Below are 18,187 nucleotides of genomic sequence, written 5' to 3'. Positions count from 1 at the left end.
GTGTAGTCTGGACATAGTGGTAACTTTCAGAGAGTGGTCCAGAATTTCTGCTTTTTCAAAATAATATTCTCTATGTCCAGGTTGGTTTTATCATGCAAGTTCTTGCTATTGCTGATTTTTTCTGGTTGGAAATAGTCTGCAGTGTCCTTTAGGTGTTCTTTTGATACTGCTGTCTATGCGCATGCGTTTGGTGGTTCCTATGTAGACTTGTCCACATGCTGCATGGTATGTGATAGACTCCTGCAGTAGCTAAAGGATCCCTCTTATCCTTTGCTGAACCACAGAAGCATCTGTTGAATTTTCTTAGAGGGTCTGTGGTAAGATTTGTTTGTGGGTTCAGTACTTGCTTCTTCATCCCAGTTTTCCTATCGCGATCAGTGGTTCCCCTTGATGTATAGGTAAGAACACCTTCCCTCTAGATGGCTCTTTATCTTTGTTCATGTGGGCTTGTTCTTGGATCTTAAGAGCCCCTTTTGATTTCTGTATTAGAGTAAACCATTAGCCCTTGTAGAGCCCTGTTTAGGTGATTCAATTCATCTCTGTAGGAGGTGAGGTTCCTGAGATTCTGTTTTATGCCGGGATGTACCAAAGTTTCTTATAGAGGCTCCCTTTTTTTGCCCTGGATGAGTGATTGGAGTTTTTGTGTAGATATCTGTCTGTGTGAGTAGGTTTTCTTGTATACTGTGTGTGTCCCAATTGCTGGTTTGGTTTTATGGGATGACTAAAACATCTAAGAATGGCAGTTTTCCTTACCATTTTCTTCTCTCCATAGTAAATTATGGATGTTTGGGTGGATCTTGTTGATATGGTCCAGGAACTTGTTTAGATTCTTCTTCTTCTCCATTGGCTCTCAAATGGTGAATGTGTCATCCCACATAACTTGAGGAGCCATATGGTATGGAGCTTTTTTGGTGCTGTTTTTAGGGCTTGTAAGCTCTCAAAATAAATCCATATAAAAAAGAGTTAGCTATTACATAGGGCTAAGAGGGCTACACCATGGCTACCCCATCTTTTTGTTCATAAGTATTCATTATCCCACTGGAAGTAGCTGGTAGTGAGACAATGTTGAAACAGGGCTGTGATGTCTCTTTTGGGAATTTCTGGTTAATGAGTCGTCATGGTGTCGGCTATGGGGACCTTTGGTGAATAGGGACACCACACATCAAAAACTGATCAGTTTGTCACATTGGGGTTGAGTTTGAGTTTGCTGATTTTTTTCAATGAAGTGAGTTGAGTCCTTAATGTACTGTGTGTGGTAAGTCCAATATGGGATTTGTAGCCAGTTGTGTGTGCCAGAAACTTTGGCCAAATCATATGTAGGAGAACCAATTGCACTCTACAATAGGTCTGAGTGGAGTGGGAGTCCTTGTGGGATTTTTTGGGGAGTCCATAGAGTCCTAGGAGGGTAAGCTTCAGGATTCTTGCAAGAGAGCGTTTGCGAATGATTGGATCAATTGAGGAGTTTTTTTTAATCAAAGGTGTTGGTTTTCCTGGTGATTTTGTTGGTTGGGTCCTGTTTTAACTTTTTTTGGTATGTTGTGGGGTCCAAAAGTTGGTCTCGATTTTTTCTTTGTATTGGTCTGTTTCCATGATAACCATTGCATTACCTTTGTATCTCAAGCTGGTAGAATGATGATTTCTGAATCAGAATTGAGATCTTTGACGTATTTTCTTTGCTTTCTTTCCTTGTTTATGTTACTGGAGGGAAGTTTCATGCCTTTCTACTTGTGAAGATCCCTTGCTGTCTCCCCCCTTACTTCCTCCGCTTCTTCCTTAGGGAGAGGATAAATCGCTGATTCCACATTAGCGATGATGTTTTCTACTGGAATTCTGGTGGTGGTAACAGCAAAATTGCCTCCTTTTGCTAAGATGGATACTTCATAGATACTAGTATCTATACTTCATATAGATACTAGTATAGTTTTAGTTAAACTGTACCCCCACTGAGTTCCACAAGGTAGACAGCAGCTAATGAACATTTTAGATTGTGAGATCACAGGGCATCCTGTTCTGGATGGGGCTGTATTGCCCCAGAAGTGCTGGGTGTAAGATCTGGGGTGATCCTGTATTCATTGCTGTCCTTTGAGCTTCAGGTGACAGCAGTGTCCATGAGGACCTTCCACCAGCTCTGACTGGTTCTCCAGATCTGCCAGTTTTTGGACAAAGGGACATGGCTACAATGTAACAAGCTCTGGTAACCTCCCAAATGGGTTACTGTAATGTGCTTTATGCAGGGCTGCCCTTGGAGATGGTCTGGAAGCTGGAGTTGGTGCAGCATTCAGCAGCTAGACTATTAGCAGGTACATCTGGTTGGATGCACCTCATACCAGTCCTTAAGGAACTGCACTGGCTCCCAATTTGCTCCTGGGCCCAATTCAAGGTGTTGACATTGACGTACAAAGCCCTAAACAACTTGGGCTCTGCCTACCTGAAAGAACTCCTGTGCCCGTATGTACTTGCCTAGGCACTGAGATCTCAGGGGGAGGTTCTCCTGGTGGTACCTCCCTCCCCCTGAGGTGTAGGAAGTGGGGACACATGGGAATAACTGTGTTTACTAGTGACTGGATTTCTGTGTCTGATTTCCCATACAGCTTCAAATCATCCATGTACAGCAAATGTGAGATTTTTTCCAAGTCTTTGGCCATTTGATAGCCCAACTTTGTTTTTCTTTAAAATTACTGGTTAGTGGGATCAATGGCAATGATAAACAGTAAAGGTGATGAGTGAGATCACTGCTTGGAAAATTCCTTGCTTAATGTTGACTGTTCCGAAGTTTTCATTTCCGACTGTCAGTTCAGTTTTCCACTGTCTCATAACTTTTTCAGTGAATACTCGAATGTTTTTGCTTACGCCAATTATTTCCAAGCATTTCATGATCCAACTATGGGGCAGTGAGACAAATGCCTTCTTGTAATCGATCCATATGCAAATTTGTTCTTCGATTCTTGCAGGGTTTTATTATTGTTATTATTGTTATTATACACATAACAACACAGCACAAGTGTCTGGAATTCATCTCTGAATATCGAGTCCTTCCCAAGGACCTAGGATATTAGAGGTATTTGCGTAGAATATGTGCAGTTCCTAGAAGTGCTGCTTTCTGCAGCATGTGGACTGATGTTCTGTCCAAGTTTAGGCTTTCCAGATGTTTTTCAAGATTTCTTTGGGATTCCTCCTAGCGCACCGACTACTAGTGGGATTACTGTTGTTCTTTCATGCCACAATCGTTCAACTTCAATTTGTAGGTCCTTGTATTTTGTGATCTTTTTCCAGCTCTTTTGTCCTCTACCTGCTGTCAATCTGGCACAGCAACATCGATGATCCAAACATGTTTCTTCTTCTATCACTGTTATGTCTGGGGTGTTGTGTGCTAGGTGTTCATTCGTCTGTACTTAAAGTCCCAGAGTATTTTGCTTCTTCATTTTTCTGTGGACTTCTCTGGCTTTGTGCTCAGATCAGGTCTTGCTACAGGGCAGGGCCGTATCTTTTGGTAAAGGTTCCAGTGCACCATTGCTGCTAGCCTATTGTGACGTTCGAGATAGTCAGTTTGGGCTATTTTCTTACAGCAGCAGATGATGTGCTCCACGGCTTTCATCACACTCCCTTTGCAGAGGCGCGTACTTTGGGTCATTGTAGGACTTTTTCGATTCGTGTCTTTATTTGTACGAACCGTAATGCTTGCTCCTGGGCAGCAAAAAATCAGGCCTTCAGTTTCTTTCTTTAGAGTTCCCCTTCTGAGCCACTCCCATGTTTGCTTGCTGTCAACCTTCCCTTCAATGTTCTTAAAGTACTGCCCATGGAGTGGCTTGTTTAGCCACTGCTCCTTTCGTGTTTTAAACTTTTTCGACGTTTGTTCGGTACTTCCAGTAGCCCTGCAGTCTTCAGCCCTGGTTGCTCAGCTGAAGATCCTGAGTCCTGTAGCCCATTTTCCGCCAAGTGCCCAGGTACTCCAGCACTAGACGCGGTCCTTGTTGACCCGGGCGACGACCGATCCGGTATAAAGTTTCTTTTTCTTGTCTTCACCATGGTTTTGGGTTTTGGACACATTTAGTCTGGCTCCTCATCAGAGGTCTCTGGTTTGGGTGGCCCTCCAGCACAGCCCTCTGACTCATTGGAGCACACAAGCCCCACCACCACACCAAGGTAGTGCCCTTTGGGGGGATTGTTATTATTATTATCATTATCATTATTATTATACAAAATACACAGCAGGCAGGTATCACTGTCGGTGCTGGTCTACATCACTATTGAGCCCCAGACAGGGGCCCAGGATGTTGTGACGTATCGCGAAGGATGCAGAGCCCAGCAGCACGGCTTTTTGAAGTTGACAGATGTTGATTTTGTTGATGTTAATTTGTTTCAAGTGCTGCCCCAGGTCTTTTGGGACAGTACCCAGTGCGCCAATGACCACTGGCACCACTGCTGCTGGTTTGTGCCAAAGGCGCTGGATCTCAATCTTTAGATCCAGATATTTCGCGAACTTTTCATGTTGTTTTTCATTGACCCTACTGTCATCGCTATCAATGATTCACACCTTTTCTGGTTCAACGATGACAATGTCGGGTGTGTTGTGCTGCAGAACTTTGTCTGTTTGTATATGAAAGTCCCACAGTATCTTGGCTTGCTGATTTTTGGGGACCTTTTCAGTTTGATGTTCCCACCAGTTGTTAGAGGTGGGCAAGTCATAATTTTTGCAAATGTTCCAGTGGTTCATTTTGGTCACACTGTTGTAGCGAAGTTTGAAGTCAGTCTGCACAATCTTTTTGCAGGAGCTGAGTACATGGTCCACAGTTGCTGCTGCTGCTGCTGCTGCTGCTTCTTCTGCTTCTTCTTCTTCTTCTTCATCAATTAATTGCCCAACCCCCAAAGGGCTCTGAGTGGTGAACAATAGGCCAAAAAGGCATCATACAAAATACAATAATAAAATATAAACATTAAAATTATTTAAAACATAGTAGCAGCAAAACACAGAATTAGTTTGCGGCGCCCGGCCCCACATTCGGAGGGACCTATAGAAGGGCCAAAGATGGTACTGATGAAATCAGGGGGGAACGTCACGGGGCGGCAAGAGCCACGGCAGCCTCCCCAAAGGCCTGGTGGAACAACAGTTTTACAGGCCCTGCGGAACTCGTCAAGGTCCCGCAGGGCCCTAATAGTTGGAGGAAGAGGGTTCCACCAGGCAGAGTCCAGGACCGTAAAATCCCTGGCCCGGGTAGAGGCTAGCCACATCATTGAGGGATGAGGGACTATTAATAGATTTGCCTCTGCAGAACGCAGAGGCCTATTTGGGACATATGGGATCAAATAGTCCCGAAGGTATGAGGGCCCCAGGCCGCAAAGGGCCTTAAAGGTCAACACCAGCACCTTGAAGATGATCCGGAATTCCACTGGGAGCCAGTGCAGGCGGCGCAGTACAGGGAAGATGTGGTCTCTAATAGAACCACCCATGAGAAGACAAGCCGCCACATGTTGGACCAGCTTCAGTTTCCGGGTCAGCTGCAAGGGAAGGCCCGCATAGAGTGTTACAATAGTCTAACCTGGAGGTGACCGTGGCATGGATCACTGTGGCCAAGTCAGCCTGGGAGAGGTAGGGAGCCAACCGCCGGGCCTGACGAAGATGGAAAAAAGCAACCCGGGTAACATGGGCCACCTGGTTCTCCATAGACAGAGATGAATCCAGATGGACCCCAAGGCTGCGGGCCAAAGCAGTCGGTACCAAAGGGACCTCTGCTAACACCGGCGGCTGGAAGTTCCCATTCGTCTCCCCATGAGGCACATACTATTAAAAATAGGAACATACTATTAAACATACTGTTAAAAATAAAACAGAATCAGATTAATTCAGCTTTATTTACATGTATACAAAATACCAACATGCCATTTTACCCATATAAATTTGGCATGTCCCAGGTTTAAGGGACTCTATTACTAGAAAAGGAAGAGATGAGTTTGGATTTATACCCTTTTTCTCAACCACAAGGAGTCTCAAAACAGCTTACAAACTCCTTCCCTTCCTCTCCCCACAACAGACAGCTTGTGAGGTAAGTGGGGCAGAGAGAGTTCTGAGAGAACTGTGATTAACCCAAGGTTATCCAGCCAGCTTAATGTGGAGTTGTTGCCATACTGCACTGGCATAGCGGGGCAGGGGGGTGCTTATTCACAGGTATCCCTGCCCATGTGCCAGCCCAAAGGATAATGCTGGCATTGCAGAGTTGGGAAGACCATTCTCTAGCAATAGCCAGATCTACCTACAAGAAACTTCCAAAAATTGTTTTCCTGTTTTCATACTTTCAGCTTGCTTGCCATAGTAACACATTTTCAGCTCCACAGCCAAGGAAGAATGTGTCCTCAACACGATACAGAAGCCCTGCTGAATGGATACTCATTTCCAGCCACAAGAAGACTCCTGATGTCATTGCCTCCCCTGATTATCTTAACCCAGATACTCCTTGTATAACTAACTTCTTCTGACCACCTTACAATGCACTCTACTGTTTTTCAAACAATCCATCCAGACACCTCCCAGACGTTGTCCTAACTTCCCCCAAAGGTTGTCCTGACATCCCCAGAGACAGTTCTTCATTCTATAAATATTCTACCCTCCAAAGGGCCAAATGTCCAGTGCCATTGACACCTTTCCGTCCTTGTCATTGTGTCCAACACGTTGCCCCTGTAACCAAACGCTGGCTGTTTGGCTCTGAACCCTGGATCTTCTTCATGTCGTGATCAGGTCGTATTATCCATATATCCCATATCCCTTTCTATTCCAAATCTATTTTCCAACCTATAGGGATAAGTAAACCCCTTATCCCTACAATAAAATTGTCAAATTTCCATTGTATCCTTCTCTGTGGATTATCTTCCAAGAGCTGATCTTCATATACACTGGTATTAAAGATTCCTTACCTAGTCTCTCGCAACATTAATACCGGTAAGAAGTCTGCTCTAAGCTAATATTCCCCACATTGAGAGACTGCATGTCCATCCTGGGTAACACAGTGAGGTATCAAACCAGGCTCTCCAAATTATAGTCTCTTTCTCTTAACCACTACATCACACCAGCTAGTAGGTTATGTGGAAAAAAATCAGACAAGTTACTTGCTAGAAGTGATATTGTTATGTTCCCTTACACCACTATACCTGGCAACAGTACAAACATAATGCCACTGGCACACAATGGAGTATTGTCTCAAATCAGTCATCATGATGTCCAGGCAATGACACTTCATTTGCAAAATCAGAATACAGAATCATAACATTCTTCAGCAACCATCAATCTACAACTCAATCCAGCAGTTCAATTTTCAGGACAAAACATAATGATACAGAGAAGCATCAATGCTACAGGAAACACTAGAGCTGGACGGTCAATAAAGAAGGGATCGTGACCCACTAAATGAGTATGAAGGATGCCGTATTTCACACGAGACTGCATAGCAGAGAAATCAACAGTACTGCTTAAGAAAGCAGCTAGTGGGAACTTACAGTTTTTCCTCCCCCTATACAAAAGGGGGAGGGGAAAATGTCATTTTGTCAAACATCAGTAGGATTGAAAAACCCACTCTTGAATGTGACTCCCTAACTACCCATAGCCCTGACCCCATAGATGATGTCATTGAAAGGACACTGTGAGACAGTAGTACAGCACACATGCCATAGCCCTGGGTTTGAGATCCACTGACAGCTGAAGTGCTACACCCAACTTAAGAGAGAACCACAAAGTTAGGATCACTTCTATCTATGGGCAGGTAGGAACAGCTCTTGTACCAGGACAGCATGAGACTACATTACTCTGGGCCTTGATGATGCAGAAGCCTATGAGGAAAGGAGGAGATGGGAAATAGCCAAGCTGGAAGGGCTTTACTTGTTCTACTAGCTCAAAATTCCTGCATTTTGTTATTCAAAGAAAAATTACAATGCTTTCCAAATTTTTTCACAGTAGATGTTACAATTTCTCAAAAAATTCATGCTTGCACAAGGTATTCTAAAATGTGATGCTCTGACTGCAATTTCATGTGGTACAGCCCACATTCTACCAACGCAGCATTCTTCTGCCTTACTGGTATGCAAATTAGCTTGCAAAGAGCTTCTTCAATCATCACCTTAATACTGCCACCTACAACAGATGTGTTACCAGCACTTTTATTTTGCCTCTGCCTATTTTTTAAAGCAGTCAACATTGCAAAACTTAAAAGCTAACTACTGGCTGACTTGCAGTTGGCTCCAATACAATTAATACACTACTACTACTACAGTTTGAGGTGTTTTTTTTTCCAGTAGATCAACAGAGCTGACTATATTTTTCCACGCCTTCTAGGTGTTGGCATTTGAGATTGTGGCAGAGTGGGATCAACATACCTAGTATGTTTCCATACAAATACAGCAGGGCTGCTATAAAACTTACTGCCTCGACTTCAGACACGCACAGCAACTCTGAACCACACTTTAGGGCTGTTGTAAGTCACTCAATATTGGTCCTCACCCCAAGTTATAAAATAAAAACATGTTGTGAGGGAAATCACTTTCTCACTCAAGGATGCTGTTTATAATAACAACAATATTAGACAGCCTATTTATTTCCTCCCCGTGCAAGGAACAACAAAGCCATTTTTTAAAACTGCAAAAAGGCCTCAGGGTGAACTTCTACTTTTCCTTCCATTTTATTTTCGGAGTGGATGAGAACCGATCCTTCCAATCCCAACAATGACCAAAACTAAAATTCTTTACGCCTCTGCCGCTCTAACAAGACATAATAGGTTTCATAATACAGCCAAGAACCCCGGCCTTGAGATAAGCCAACCCTCGCCCCAGCTCATTCTTAAGGGTATGGGGAAAGGAAGTCCAGCTTTTCATACGCACGCGTGTAGCCGCCGTATCCGGAGTCGGTTCGTGGATAATATGAACGTACCGTGCTTCTGCGCATGCGCCTTAAATGAATGTCTGTTGAGAACGAAAAGGGAAGCCGATTCTTTGGACTGACCGCGAGAGGCTGAGGCAGGCGGACTCGGTGAGGCGGCGCGAGCGCCGAGCGCAGTTGGACGCCCCGCCCCTTCTTTTCCAAACCGTCACGCGCAGGGGGGTGCGTTTCCTCAACCTGTCCACCCATTTCCGTGGAGTAGGGAGTGAAGGGCCCGTGGTAAGTCCTGCAGTGTGTGGCGGGCTAGCCGCTAGAGGCTGGCGGGCCTTACCTTCTAGAGCACCTCTGTGCTTCCCTGTCGAGTACTAAGAAGAGTAACCCCGCTATCTTCCCGGCGGGTATTTGGTGTTTCACAGTTGATGCGAAGAGGCTGACCCTAACCGGCCGCTTCCGAACTCCACCCACCCCTTCCAGACTTCTATTCATTTCTTCTCCCTTCCCCCATTCTACATGACGATGGTCCTGAGAACTCCACTGTCCAAACATCAGGAGAATTAAAGATGAATGCCGTTGGCTTCCTCTTTCCATTTGCTAAAGAACTGTTATTGAAACCTTTAGTGCCTGATGCTTGATTTCCAATGTTTGTGCAGGTGTGGGATCATGGTTATGAAAGCTTCAGTAGAAGATGACGATTCAGGATGGGAGCCCAACATACCTGAGAAGATGGAAAAGAGTAATACAAGCTGGATAGATATTACCCAGGATTTTGAAGACTGCTGTAGAGGTAAATCTTCTTAAGGTTTAGAAAACACAACATGAAATTGTTGGAGGTAGTGGAGCAAAGTGGTGGATTTGGGGTCAGAGTCCAGCATTTTCTGTAGGTGGTTTGGTGTAAAATATCTCCATGGTGAGAATGTGCAAAACTGGCACCTATTTAAAGCTAACAAATATGCAAATACAGAGGGACACTTGAAAAGGACCAGCAGTTTCTTTTCATATATATGTGGATAGACGTAGTCACATATATAGCCAGAAAAATCAGGATAGGACACACATATGCAAGTGAACTTGTAGACCTAGGACAGTGGTGGCGAACCTTTGCACTCCAGATGTTATGGACTACATGGCCAATTGGCCATGCTGGCAGGGGCTGATGGGAATTGTAGTCCGTAACATCTGGAGTGCAAAGGTTCGCCACCACTGTCCTAGGACATATAAGTCTCTCTCACACTTGATACTTATTACCACAGCTGGAGCAAGCTTGTTAGACAATTGGCAAGTAGGCCTTGCTTGCCTTCACACAAAGAACCCCCAAATGCCTTTCTTTTAAAAATATATCTTAGACCCCAATCCAGAAGGGTCCAACAGCTGGGGATGGCCCGCTGTTTACTGCCTCCAAAAGGCTTCTAGGCAGTGTGGGAAGAAGAGTTTGGATTTATATCCCCCCTTTCTCTCCTGCAGGAGACTCAAAGGGGCGTACAATCTCCTTGCCCTTCCCCCCTCACAAAAACATCCTGTGAGGTAGGTGGGGCTGAGAGAGCTCCGAGAAGCTGTGACTAGCCCAAGGTCACCCAGCTGGCGTGTGTGGGAGTGTACAGGCTAATCTGAATTCCCCAGATAAGCCTCCACAGCTCAGGCAGCACAGCTGGGAATCAAACCCGGTTCCTCCAGATTAGATACACGAGTTCTTAACCTCCTACACCACTTAACCTCCTACGCCACTGCTGGAAAATCCCTGACTGCCCTTTCCAGAGAGCAAAACAGACTTTTGCCTGTGCCAAGGCCTGCACTGGGGCATTTCTGGCTCAAAAGCCCTATGGAAGCCAACTAAAATTGGTTCCTCCCTGGGAACACCGTTAGCCTACCCCCAGTCATGCCATCATCCAGCTTTAGGCTGGCATGGCTCTGCGGGATGCAGACTTATCCGGGTTGGGTGCCTCAGAGCTCTATGACATGCACCCGCCTCCCTGCCGGCATAAGTGCCTTTTACCTTGACAGGGTGGGCAAATACACTGTTGTAGTCCTGCACTGACTCCAAGAGCCGATTCACACTCCCGCCCCCTCTGGATTGGGCTGCCCAAGAGCTAAATTAGTCCAGATAGTTAGACTGCTGGGAAGTTGGTCCCACTCACAATAATTTATCCCTATGGGTGAGTATTGACCTAAGCAGTATGGGGTAAATTGTAGATTTGAAAGCAAGGTAACCTGTTACTGATGTACTTGGTGAGGAAACAGATAAGCCAGTTGGAATTTGGAATAGACTTTTGGTTCTGACTGCAATGAAGATCAAACTGATCAACAAGGCTGTATATTTAGCCTTTTACTTTATATCATTCATGAAAAAGAAATACACTTTGTCAGATAATTCTGTTTTACTTTGTTTAGTATATTTCAATACCTGTGTTATGAGATAATCTTTCATTTCATTTTAGAACTGAAATTGGGGGAGCTGCTTCATGACAAACTGTGAGTCTGTGTGCAAAAGTCTTTTGTAAAATTTTATCTCAACTATTTTGATGCAGTTTCTGTTAACCTTTCTGGTGCTTACTTGTAAGTATGTGTTCTTCTGGTTGCAGCTTTAGTGGTCTTCCACATTTGAAGAAAATAGATGTACACTGGTTCAGGATTTATTATATGTAATTTAAGATTTCATTAATGTGATAACTAATATTAGGACTTCTTTGCACAATTAGGAGTATTACTTTCCACTGAATGCAGAGGAATTTAGCATGTTTAAGCTGTGCTGAAGGCTGCCATCTAATGACCCAAGAGGGTGGGGGAATCATGAAAAATGTCCTCTCTGGGGCACTTGCCCCAGCAGGGGACAGATCAGTAGGCAGGCAGCCGCCATAGCCCTCTAAGACCTGCTGGCATAATAGGGGCATTCCGGAGGTGTGGCCAATGGTGAAGCTGGCTTTAGTCGGCTTCACCCTCGGCTTTGCCTCCAGACACTGTGGCTCAGGACATGGACTTACATCACCCTTTTGAACCCAGTGGAGGGCTTTTCAGCAGCAGTGAGGGATTTTTTGTACTTTGTCTTTCCATGCTGTCAAAAAGCCCTCTGGAGGTGGTGGGGCGCTGCCCCAGCAGCCATCTCTGGCCACCACAGGGCTCTGGTTGTTGATAGAGTTTTTTTGGATCATGACATACATTTCACAAATGGTTGCTGCATATATTATACACTGGAGTTCTCAACAGTTTTTAGCTGGCCATATGTTTGATTGTAATATACGTCTAGACATGTTGCTGTAGTTCTTAAGCATGCTTAACTTTTTTGTTCTATTATAAATCATGAAACACTTAAACTTTTAGTTGTGCTGGATGAAAACTGATGGACTAGCCAGTGCTTAGCTTTAATAGGTTGTACATAGGCAGCATACTATTGTGGGGTTCATAACCATCTGTCTAGACTAAAAATATTAGACTAAAATTTTTACTGCAACCTTATGTGATACACATTAAACTGAATAACATGACATAATCCTCTGCTTAGATACAGATGTACTCAAATTTTTAAATTGTTCCTACTTTTTCCCTAGGATCTGAAGATAATGCTTTGTTTTATATACATTAATTTGCAGTAATTTAAGTTTTTTTTCCGTTCTGTGTTTGCTTGCCCTCAGTTTTGGTCTTTTTGAAGCAATGTCCGCTATTGAAATGATGGATCCCAAAATGGATGCTGGTATGATTGGAAACCAAGTTAATCGAAAAGTCCTTAATTTTGAACAAGCTATCAAGGTTGGTCATGTTTCTGCATTTATCAGATTCTTAATAAAGATTGTTATTGAACATTATAATAAATGCACATATTTAATGAAATATATAATTTCATTTGTCAGTTTTTTAAAAAGGCCTACAAGAGCTACAGATAATTCTCAGATTGCTGTTAGTCACCCTGGCTAGTCCTATATTCTATAACCTATTCTTTCTGAATCTGACTAATATACTTTAAAGCTATTTATGCCTGTGACCATCACTGTATCCTCCAGTAGTAAATTCCATATTTTAATTACTCATTTTGCAAAGAAATACTTCTTTTTGTCCATTGTGAATCTTCACATTGTTGCTCTCATTGTCATTCAGTTTGTATTCCTAGTCATATTGTATTGTTCAATCGATGTCCTATACTGCATGATAACTTTTTTCTTTATCTGTACTTTGTAAATCTGTCTTGAATCTCAATGAGAAAGGTGATCTACAAGAAAGTGAAATAATAAATAAATTACAGTTTTAAAAGTTTGGGAGAGGGATGAGAGGAAGAGAACTTGCTTATAGGCATGTGTACAGAAGCTGTACAAACTGTCTTACTCCACTTGCCATAGCTCAGCAAAAGGGTAGACTTATGCTGCTGGGCTAACAGTGTCTCCCTCTTTCCAGGTACATGTGCACACTTATGCAAAACTAAACTCAAATGGGTGAGAAATACTTTTATGCTAATATGTGTGGTAAATTCAAACTCATGCACTTTCTCTTTTATTCTTTTAAAGGATGGTACAATTAAAATTAAAGATTTATCTTTACCTGACCTGATAGGAATAATGGACACTTGCTTTTGCTGCTTGGTAAGAATATTATATTTTTATGCTCATTTTTAACAAAGTGCTTTAAAAATTATAACTCCAACAAAGCTTTGGAAGAGCTTACTTAACTTTGCAAGTTTTAAAACTGGGATCCATACTAAAATGGTAATAAATTGTCCTGAAACTATCAAGTTAAAAACATTGTTATTTTCAGTAAATAAAAATATGAAAAAGTTATGTTGTATATTTAGTATGAAATCCCATTTTCAGAAATACTTCTTTGTTTCCTCTGTACAAATCAATTTGTAAACGTTAATAAGCCCAGGTCTAACATACAGAGGTCAGAAAGAGACTGCTACGCATTGACTATTATGCCACTTCAGTCCATGGATGGAGGATGAATTGTGCAGATTTAGTGAATAGTAGTTTTTATTAGTGTTTGTGAGGTTGTGTTCTTGGGTAGGGACAGAGGAGGAAAGGGCCAAAGTAAAATTCTGGGACCCAGAATGCTCTTGTGATATCAGTCTAGCCAGCCTCTTGTGTTTTCCCAAGCCTAAACTACTTGTCACCTAGTAATACAGCATTGTTTTCCATACTATTGCTTCAGGAAAGTCCCCCATTAAACTTGCTTGGAGACTAACTGGAACTCAGTCGACTGGATGTTACTCTGTGACATGGAAAGCTTGCCAGTTCAGGCTAGCTTATACCTAGTTACCTTATTTTCTTGTATTTACATACTGTTTTAAGACTTTTAGAGTAGTTTATAATTTCAAATATTAGAACAATATCTCAGGCTGATAATAGACATGAGGTTCCTAAGTTACTGGTTTCTTACCTTGTTTGGTTGTACATATCTTGTAGAGTTGGTACCATGTATGTGTACAGCACTTGCATTTAGTTCAGTTGCAAATAGCGTACTTTACCCACCTTCTGTTTGTACATGTAGACCATTGTTCTCTCCCAATATTCTGGATTATACACATTTCTGATTCTTCATGTTTAGATATTTATACCCCTACATTTTTCTTTCCAACAGGGACTCAAAGGGTTCACAACATTGTTTTCCTATCTTACTTGTATCTTTATAACAATACCCATTTGAAGCTAAGTAATGCTAAGAGACAGAATATGACTGGCCCTGAATCACCAAGGATGATATAATTTGTTTAATGCAGATTTATATATTTGTTAATTCATTGGAATATAACATATGGATGAAATTTGAATGAGAAACAAGTTTATGGGGAAAAAAGACTAATGTATTGTCGAAGGCTTTAAAGTTAAAATATTTTTCTACCTGTTCACAGTAATAGGTTCAAAAGAAAATTTGTTGCATACTGTTTAGCAAAATATTTATGAATTGAATTACAACTTGTTCACATTTTATATTTTTAACACTTTCAGATTACATGGTTAGAAGGCCATTCTTTAGCTCAGACAGTGTTCACTTGCCTGTATATTCATAATCCAGATTTTATTGAGGATCCTGCTATGAAGGCATTTGCTCTGGGAATTCTAAAAGTTTGTGATATTGCCAGAGAAAAAGTAAACAAAGCTGCAGTGTTCGAAGAGGTAAGCTTCCATTCAGTGGATAGTTTCAGAGGGTAGGTAGTGAACAGTGTGAAGGAAAATAATAAAGCTATAAGTTTAAGCTAAGCACATTTACAAACATTAGTTCAAGCTTCTAATGTTACCTGGTAAGACTGAGTCCAATACAGTTCCAAGACCAGGGCTGAGTCCAATACAGTTCCAAGATTCAATACAGGACTAAATTAGAATGAAAGTTCTTCCCTATATGTTCAACAACTCAGGTTGGTCTGATTGTAGTAAGCCAATCAGAGGTTTAGCAAGTGATATAATTTGACCAATCAGTTATGTTGCTTACCAGGTGATAACCAATCAAATGAGTTTGCTAGTTAAACCTAGTACCCTACAGCTGCATTAAATCCAGTTAAACAAACACCTTCTCCAACCCATTAACTTGGGTACTAATGGGCCCTTTTAGGTTTTTGTGGAGCATTAAAATTACTGGGCCTAATGGTATGATTAGCACCTGGGTTACCTCCAGTCTCTCTTATCATCAAAACTTCCAGCAGCTTGACTTAAGTTTTGAAAGAAAAAGCATCCATATTTTGTTGGCTTCAGAAGGGGTATATCTACAGAAAACAGCACCTGGAACAAGCTGGCAAATCCCCCCCCCCCCCCCCCCGGCCCACTTCTGGATCTGCCTCTCACCCCAACTTTTGGATCTAGCTTTCATCTCCCCTTTACCACTTCTCGGTCTACCTCTCCTACCTTCCCCGCTTTCTCCATCTCCCCTTTACCACTTCTTGGTCTACCTCTCCTTTTGAATCATTCCTCCCAACTTCTGAATCTACCCCCCCCCCTCACACTTTTGGATCTTCCTATCATTCCCCCCCAAAAAAACTTTTGTATCTGCCTACCACCCCCCACCCCAGCATCTGAATCTGCCTATTGTTGGCAGTGAGGCTTTGCATCCGTCTCAAGGTGTCCCAGACACCCAACCCCTGCCTCTTCCCATCTTTGCCTCAGCCAGTCGGCTGCCACCTACCAGGGTGCCCCTTACTCACCGTCATGCTTGCCTTCCTGCTAGGTGGGCAGTTCAAGGAGTGCTGCCAGGCACCTTGGGCTGGAAAACCTGCTCCCCTACCTGCGCTGCAATGCAGCTTTTTAGAGGACAGGCTGGAGCCAGGCTTGGGCTGGCTGCTTCACAAAGGGGTGGCCTGCCCAGTTGTCCAGGGGAACTCCACTGCTTCTGCCCTCTAGCCTGGGACAAGCTACAGCCAGGCAGGGGCTGCCCCAAATCCTCCCTAGTGGGCGAAGGAGGGGTGGGCGGCTGAATGGGCCCCCCAACCCATTCAAGTTGTGCCTGGGATGCCTCCCGTTCAGCTAGAACCATTATTTGAATTTAACAAGAAACTACTTAAAGGGACCAGTTTCTTGACAGGAATGTTGTGTGCTTGGGTCCAAATTGGTAGATTGCCTATCTCAGTGGTGGCGAACCTTTGACACTCCAGATGTTATGGACTACAATTCCCATCAGCCCCTGCCAGCATGGCCAATTGGGAATTGTAGTCCATAACATCTGGAGTGACAAAGGTTCCCCACCACTGAGATAACATCTGGAGTGACAAAGGTTCGCCACCACAGGCCTATCTCTTATAAGCATGCTAGGTTGAACTTTAGATGACTCTTTAGCAGTGTTGAGCAAAGTTGAATATATACTATTATTTTTGGAAATATTTTTGTTTCCTAAAATATTGATGGGATAGTGACTTAAATCTCTTGCCTTGTATTTTGTGCATCTTACAATTTACTTACTGATATTCTGCACACCTAGTGACATAGGTGCGGCTCTCCAGATGTTCATGGACTACAAATTCCATCAGCCCCTGCCAGCATGACCAATTGGCCATCCTGGCAGGAGCTGATGGGAATTGTAGTCTATGAACATCTGGAGAGCTGCAGGTTGCAGACCCCTAAGCGAAATTTGGATTAATGGTCAAAGTTTTGATAATATGTGTGATGCAGGATCTTAATCTTAGTGGTAGCACCTAATTTTTCCTCTTGTGTTTAGGAAGATTTTCAGTCCATGACATATGGATTTAAGATGGCAAACAGTGTGACAGATCTTCGAGTTACAGGTAGAACTCAAATAATTTGATGGCTTATTGTTACTGCTTTTTCCGAAGAGTACAAAATTTGTTTAACTTTTACAGAATGTTTCTGAATATAAGTAGTTATCAAAGTTCTAATAAGAATTGTGTTTAAACCAGAAAATGTGAATCAGAATAAATGGTTTACAGCCCAGTCCAGACCATGGAGGCAGCCAGGGATGGTGCTGCTTCTATGCTACCCCGCTTTCTCCAGAGGGCTTTCCAGAAGTGCAGGGAAAGAGAAAACAGCAAACCAAAAAAACCCCATCCACCTCTGGAAAGCCGTCCATTAGGGCCTGTGGAGCAACTGGCTGAAACTCCAGTTGGGAGCCGACTAAAGTCAGCTCCCCCTGGGAATGCCCCCACCCGCTGCCCCAGGCCTGCATCCATTTTGGACACTTGCGCAGCCCCTCTTCTACCAGGACTTCCAACTTCTGCCGCTGAGGGGCACCTGTCTGCCCACATATTGGACCTCTGCCAGCGCATTTGACCCTTGCACTGGCAGGGTGGGCACTGGCACAAGGTTGCGCTGTTTTCCCCCCCCCCCCCCCCAGATTGGGCTGCCCGGGTTACAGTCTTGGAGATGTTGTCTTTTTTCAGTTTATTGTTTATAAAACAGGAATATCCATGTGGTTGTGCAAATATATATGTATCCAAACTGAATAAACTGTTTGTTTTCCAGGTATGCTGAAGGATGTTGAAGATGATATGCAGAGGCGCGTTAAGGTACATTTTTGACAATTTTGGTAAATACATTACAACAGTCTTATTTTAAATACCTTATGGTTGCAATTGTGCATGCACAAATAAGACTGCTCTACTAAACCTTCTTCTGAATTTTTGCATCTCTAGAGGGCAGCGATGGTTGGTGCTTGATATCTACACATTCATATTCAGTCTTCCCTCCTTTACCATGGATCTATATACAAACAGGGCAGACACCTGAATAAATAAATGTGTCTGCTGCTGAGAGATAAAATTTGATACTGATTTCATGTTAAATGAGGCTTTCAACCCAGGTTTCCCAAAAACTGTCCTTTATCCAGTGTATCATATTAGCTTCTCGTAATTTTTACTGTAACAAAATCTGCCCTTTCATTTTATGTTTAGGCTTTATATACATTACTGTCCTC

General features: G+C 43.0%; 1 protein-coding gene and 1 long non-coding RNA gene across 4 annotated transcripts in view; one reads left to right on the top strand and one right to left on the bottom strand.

Moving 5' to 3' along the window:
* The window catches only part of LOC125437178, a 21,190-nt gene extending 12,247 nt beyond the window's left edge, over nucleotides 1-8,943 (bottom strand). The window contains exon 1 of the long non-coding RNA XR_007245147.1: nucleotides 8,860-8,943. This is a non-coding gene — a long non-coding RNA (uncharacterized LOC125437178). The remainder of the gene's footprint in view (nucleotides 1-8,859) is intronic.
* The window catches only part of NAA35 (N-alpha-acetyltransferase 35, NatC auxiliary subunit), a 26,592-nt gene continuing 17,326 nt past the window's right edge, over nucleotides 8,922-18,187 (top strand). Inside the window, exons 1-8 of one of the 3 annotated variants that reach the window (XM_048504583.1) lie at nucleotides 8,922-9,136; nucleotides 9,508-9,641; nucleotides 11,290-11,323; nucleotides 12,481-12,595; nucleotides 13,345-13,419; nucleotides 14,782-14,949; nucleotides 16,976-17,042; nucleotides 17,737-17,780. In XM_048504583.1, coding sequence (XP_048360540.1) covers nucleotides 9,518-9,641; nucleotides 11,290-11,323; nucleotides 12,481-12,595; nucleotides 13,345-13,419; nucleotides 14,782-14,949; nucleotides 16,976-17,042; nucleotides 17,737-17,780 — 627 coding nt within the window. In that variant the 5' untranslated portion in view covers nucleotides 8,922-9,136; nucleotides 9,508-9,517. The remainder of the gene's footprint in view (nucleotides 9,137-9,507; nucleotides 9,642-11,289; nucleotides 11,324-12,480; nucleotides 12,596-13,344; nucleotides 13,420-14,781; nucleotides 14,950-16,975; nucleotides 17,043-17,736; nucleotides 17,781-18,187) is intronic. The other 2 variants (XM_048504581.1, XM_048504582.1) reach the window with 2 other exon arrangements.

Source organism: Sphaerodactylus townsendi, linkage group LG07, assembly GCF_021028975.2.
Source record: "Sphaerodactylus townsendi isolate TG3544 linkage group LG07, MPM_Stown_v2.3, whole genome shotgun sequence".
Classification (NCBI taxonomy): domain Eukaryota; kingdom Metazoa; phylum Chordata; class Lepidosauria; order Squamata; family Sphaerodactylidae; genus Sphaerodactylus; species Sphaerodactylus townsendi.
The sequence above is the reverse complement of the archived record's forward strand: the minus strand, read 5'-3'. Positions and strand labels throughout refer to the sequence as shown.